At 35.2% G+C, this 5017-nt stretch overlaps 1 protein-coding gene across 2 annotated transcripts; it reads right to left on the minus strand.

The window, feature by feature from the left end:
• Positions 1-6: 6 nt before the first annotated feature.
• Positions 7-3763, minus strand: LOC111392726 (protein transport protein Sec24-like At3g07100). Of its 2 annotated transcripts, none has more exons than XM_023018131.1 (7): positions 3586-3763; positions 3301-3457; positions 2549-2676; positions 2087-2409; positions 1805-1996; positions 935-1175; positions 7-310 (listed from the first exon to the last, which is right to left on the minus strand). In XM_023018131.1, exons 1-6 carry the CDS (start codon positions 3746-3748, stop codon positions 942-944), a joined length of 1197 nt encoding a protein of 398 aa, XP_022873899.1. In that variant the 5' UTR covers positions 3749-3763; the 3' UTR covers positions 7-310; positions 935-941. The 2 variants fall into 2 exon arrangements, with proteins under 2 accessions (XP_022873899.1, XP_022873898.1); XM_023018130.1 differs by having other exon boundaries at positions 7-339.
• Positions 3764-5017: the final 1254 nt, after the last annotated feature.

Here is a 5017-nt window from a genome sequence, read left to right on the forward strand (position 1 = left end):
CACAAAATAGAAAATAAAACTATATATTTTTCATTTCAACTTGAACACTTTATCCTCAGACCTTGGAACAACTGCCTCCTTGAATCTCCTTCCAGTTAAAACCCAGAGAACCTTCATAGATATGGACATTCCAAGAGCACACACCAGACTTTGTCGATTCGCCAATAAATTGTACATGAATTATGCAGTCTCACCATGAACAAATAACTTATTTGCTCCACAAAGCTTTCTTACTGTGATACCCAACCATCTGGAAATTGATGAGCAGCTAAAATTTGCTTCAAAATTCTTAATTGACTGTCACTGGCGGCTGTTGATAGATTCGTCAGGATCGTGAAACTAGAAAATGGCATGAATAAGTGTTGTGGAAGTGGAAATTTTCATAGGATTAGTATAGATACTGACATACAAAAAGTGGATTTTGTATATATCAAAAACTTCAATATGGACAGACTCTTGGTTAGTAAATTTCTAGTTAATATTGTACTGTAACAACAAAGGAGACATCGCTTGTATATAGTTATAAAAGAACTGACTTCTAATGACTTAAAATGGGAATAAAACAAAGAAACATCCCTATGATGAAAACGTGATAGGACTTTAAAAAAGCAGAAATATCACGGAATTGCACCATTTGTATGATAAAAAACCTATTGGAAATTTGTGACTTAACTCCATGAAATAACACGTTGAGATGCCACCCCACCCCAAAAAAATAGGAAAAAAGAGGTTCCTGCTCTTGGTATGCATGCAGAACATGTATACTGCTGTACGATATTGTATGTGATTGGAAGTCCAATGTCCGACATTCATATATCTTTTTCATCTTTAATACTGTCGAGTTCAGTATAATCATCCTTACCAAACAAACTAGTAGGGAGTATTTTTATTTGAGCATAAGGTACAATTAAATGATGACCAAGAAGACCATTACCAGTATGTTACGCTTTCTGTTGGACTTGTTGGTGTAGTTGTAGAACCCAGTCAGTATAGCTACTAGCACCGCTGATCTGGTCTTCCACTAAATTTGTAAGTAAAAAGAAGTTTTCTCGGGGCTGCTCGCCTTGCCTCACAAGATGACATAGTTGATAATATGCTGGGTCACTCTCTCTTAATTTTTCAAGTATCCTCTTTAGCTTTCTTGACATTTCATTGTCACGCTCCAAAAGGGTAACCTGATTTTCAGGAGCAACATAGAAAGCCACATCAGAATATTCATAGCAAGGAGAATTGCAACAGCAAAGAGAAGCAACCTATCTGCATTGTTGTGTTTAGGATTTTTATTTTTTTTCAGTAGAAGGGCTGGAGGTGGAGACTAAATTTTTTAATTTTTTATTTGTGAAATAGATTATAGACAGTTTATAACTGTCTCTCCAAGGTAAGACATAATAAAGAAAGTATTATCACAGTAATTGCACTTATTTTTCCTTCAAGCATTGAAATTATGCATACTCAAGGGACATATGCCTATTTAACAAAGAAAACATTAATTCTGAGAAAGTTGATCATACAGGGATTATTTTAAGAATAAAACAAAGATTTAAGCACTTAATTAATGCTTGGGTCCAGAAAGCCAAAAACTCAGCCTTTTGACATTTGATTTATGTCCAATAAAAAGGAACATTCCACTTCCACCTCAACTCAAAATTTCGAAAATAAATCTTGCCTTGACTGAGGGAAGGTCAAAAGCTGAAAGAAAGTCTATAAATTACTCAAACCATCACCCAGTAAAATATAAGAGTTCTGATGACATCAAAAAAGGTTAATATATGGGATAATATATTAAGATTGTAAAAGAAGCTACCATAGAGTAGTCTGCAGAAAAATCTTCCCCCAGCAAATTTCTGGCTATGCTAGGTGAAAGTGACATGCCAAACCATATGACAAACCGGAACCCATCATCATAAATATAAAGGCCACTGGTATCTAAGCTCCCTGCAGTAAGTGGCAGCCTCTTCTTCAAAATGTTGGGAAATTCTTCAGTCTGAGAAGATGCCTGCAGATTGGTGAGAAAGATATGCTTCAGAAATCTACAATAAAAGCAGCATCAAGGAAGACAATTAGTTAATGCAATATAGCAACTTACTTTTAAAAGATGGTCATCAACACGAATCAGGCTGGGATAGAGAAGTTTCAGCAAATTTTTCACAGGTAAAGCCATCATGGTAAAGCCAGCTGCACAGCGTTCGTCAAGCTGAGCATCAGCATAACCACCTTGGAGGGGTCTTGATTTACATAACGCTAATCCATACAAGGGTAAGAATTTCAGTGATTCTGGGTATATCATCCTTCCACTCAAACGATGCTGGACAGCATAAAGCTTTCGATATTCTCTGAGGGCTTTGACAATCCGAAGCTGAACGGCATTCCGAGCCTCTTCCAGTTTGTAGGACAAAGTTTTTTCAATTGCTGCAGTCCAAGTTGTATAAAATACTCATTTAAGACAAACATTAATCAACAACTTACTATTTAAGTCGCATAAAAACCAGATCTTTATTTTTTTTGTTGGGTTGGGGTGTGGCAGGTGCTCAAGGGAGAAGTTTTCTACCTAGCCTGGAAAATAAAGAAACAATGGCCCCAATATCGGCCAGACGATACATTTCTCCTAGATCTGCAACTACTGGAGCTTCTGCAGTATGCACTCTAATTCGTCTTTCTCCAGAAGATGATGTATATCTTCCAAAGGGTTAAGGGAGTCAAATTATTTATATACTCCAATCAACTTGCCCAAGGATCAAAAAGAAATGCTGAATATGCATCTTCAAATTATAAGAAGTTCTTAAACATAATGAAGCAGGGAAAACAACCATATTAGCACATCAAAGAGATAGAATAGGAATCAGTTTCATAGCCATAAAAAGCAGACCCCTTTGAATTCATGAAGTATTTCAAGGAGGACTCGAGGCTGTAGAGAAAAGAGAGTGAGTAATATTTGTTGTGTTAAACCACTTGATGTAAAAACGTAACTAATTAGATAGGGTAACATTCAAATAATATAAATATTGTTTTAGACACGTTCTTCATGTGTAGGCAACATTCATTTTTTCCATCAAAGCCTAACACGTGCAGAATTTTATTTATATAAGTGGCATCAAAACTTTAACTCAGGACCTTTGCTTGCTCTTATACCATGTTGAACCACTAGACCTAAAAGTTTAAACAGTTAGAGAGGACAACATTTACACTTTGCAATGGGTATTGAGTACTAAAAATAATAAAATGATGCCAACAGACGATCAAACCCTTTGTATGCCACAGGATACAAGTACAACTACACATATTTATGCAAAATGAGGATACAATAAGGCAACTTGAAAATACACTGACTGAGTTGTCAGTAGCGTCTCTTCAAGAGATAGCTGTGCTGCATAGGCTTTATCACAGTCAACAGCTGGAAGCGCAATTAAGTCCGTGGATCTTAGCATAAAATTTCCATGATAAGACATAAAACGAACACCTACAGATAGAGATATATTGCTATCAATATCAGCATATTACCCCCACAATATTATTGATTTATTTACAATTAAAGCAGAAGCAATGACATTTTGCCACTGGAACCACAGAACAAGAATTAAAATTCACCTTTTCCACATCTTATGCGCATGACAGCCTCCCATGCAGTCTCTCTTGTAAGATCTCTGGTTAACTCATGTCTCAACTTATCTCCATGAATGGTAGACTGGAAACTTGGATAATAATAAACCTGACCACCAGTATATTTTGCCAGCGTTCCTAAACAAAGCATTACAAGATGATAATTTAAAATAACAGGAATCAAGAAATAGCAAGCAAATACCCAACATGGACCAACTAATTATTTTATATTTCAGCAACCTAGAAAAGTAGATAAGTTCAATAGCAGAAGTTGCAAAAGATTTGGGAAACTATGAACAAGCACAGGAGGCTTTCGATAACTGTACAAGATAGAAACTTAGAACATGATAATTATTTGGCAACATCTTGACACGACTTCATGTGACGTATTTGAGGGCTCTTCTCTATTTATTTGACTACGTATGGTAACTCCAAATACGGGGGGCTAGAATTAAAAAGTCAGAAGATTAGATTAACTTCCTAAATCCTACCCAAAATTTTCTTCGACATTACCCTTTGTTCTGAACCAATAAGAAAAGACGACGCTATGGTTTTTATTGTCTTCTCTTCCTTACTGGCATAAAAGAAATAGGGGCATGTCAAGGAGCCACCATATATTTACAGTATGCAACAATTATACACACACACACACACACATATTTCAGAAATCATGAGCACAAGACGCCTCCTCTTAGGATGAATGCATCCTTCTCTATTTTTAGGCATAAGTCACAAAGGAGAAAAATGAGAGGCATTACAAGAGTACAACATGTATATGCGCGTGCATCACCTCATATTGACTCTACTCTTCCTTGTCCCTTCCCCCATTCCCTTTCAATGTGCTCGTACGGCTATGCTAAGCTAAAATAGTTACTTAAAAAATACAATTACGCCTTGTTTCGTATAAATGTAGTATTGGTTATATGGTTACTTTCTTGCCACTTCATTTGATAAGTGGTTACTTATGAGTGCGATTAGAATAACGAATGATAGAAAAGGATATTAGCATGTTTTTATGCAATAAAGTAATGTCAAATTTTAAAGACGCTATGTTTTAATGAGTATATTAGGTTTCTAATATACAAGACATTCCTTCCTCTTTTGAAAATTACAAATACCTCCCTATCAGAATAAATTTTTCCACTTTACCCTTTTCTTAATTTTTCTTATTTGTGCTCAACATTTTCTATGTTCACGTGTTGCTATAAAATTCTAATTTTTTATTTTTTTTTTCCCTTTTAAACCAACAGAAAAAGATTTGAAGATAACTTTCACTTTTATGATATGGCAATCACACATGCAACTTCGTGAACAAAACTTGCAGAAGATATCTAAGCTATAAAAGATCCAAAATAATAACAAACAATTATTAGATATTTTATATTATCATTTTAGGTTCCTGGTTTAATTTTTTAAAAGG

The sequence above is a fragment of the Olea europaea genome, unplaced genomic scaffold (genome assembly GCF_002742605.1).
Source record: "Olea europaea var. sylvestris unplaced genomic scaffold, O_europaea_v1 scaffold9704, whole genome shotgun sequence".
Lineage (NCBI taxonomy): Eukaryota > Viridiplantae > Streptophyta > Magnoliopsida > Lamiales > Oleaceae > Olea > Olea europaea.

What these genes read in the sequence shown, in the direction of transcription:
- LOC111392726 (XM_023018131.1), bottom strand. Translation starts at nt 3,748, where the DNA reads ATGCTTTGTTTAGGAACGCTGGCAAAATATACTGGTGGTCAGGTTTAT. An exon ending in GCGCATAAGATGTGGAAAAG is followed by an intron (nt 3,458 to 3,585) that starts GTGAATTTTAAT and finishes CTCTATCTGTAG; the next exon opens with GTGTTCGTTTTATGTCTTAT. An exon ending in TTCTTTATTTTCCAGGCTAG is followed by an intron (nt 2,410 to 2,548) that starts GTAGAAAACTTC and finishes CTTGGACTGCAG; the next exon opens with CAATTGAAAAAACTTTGTCC.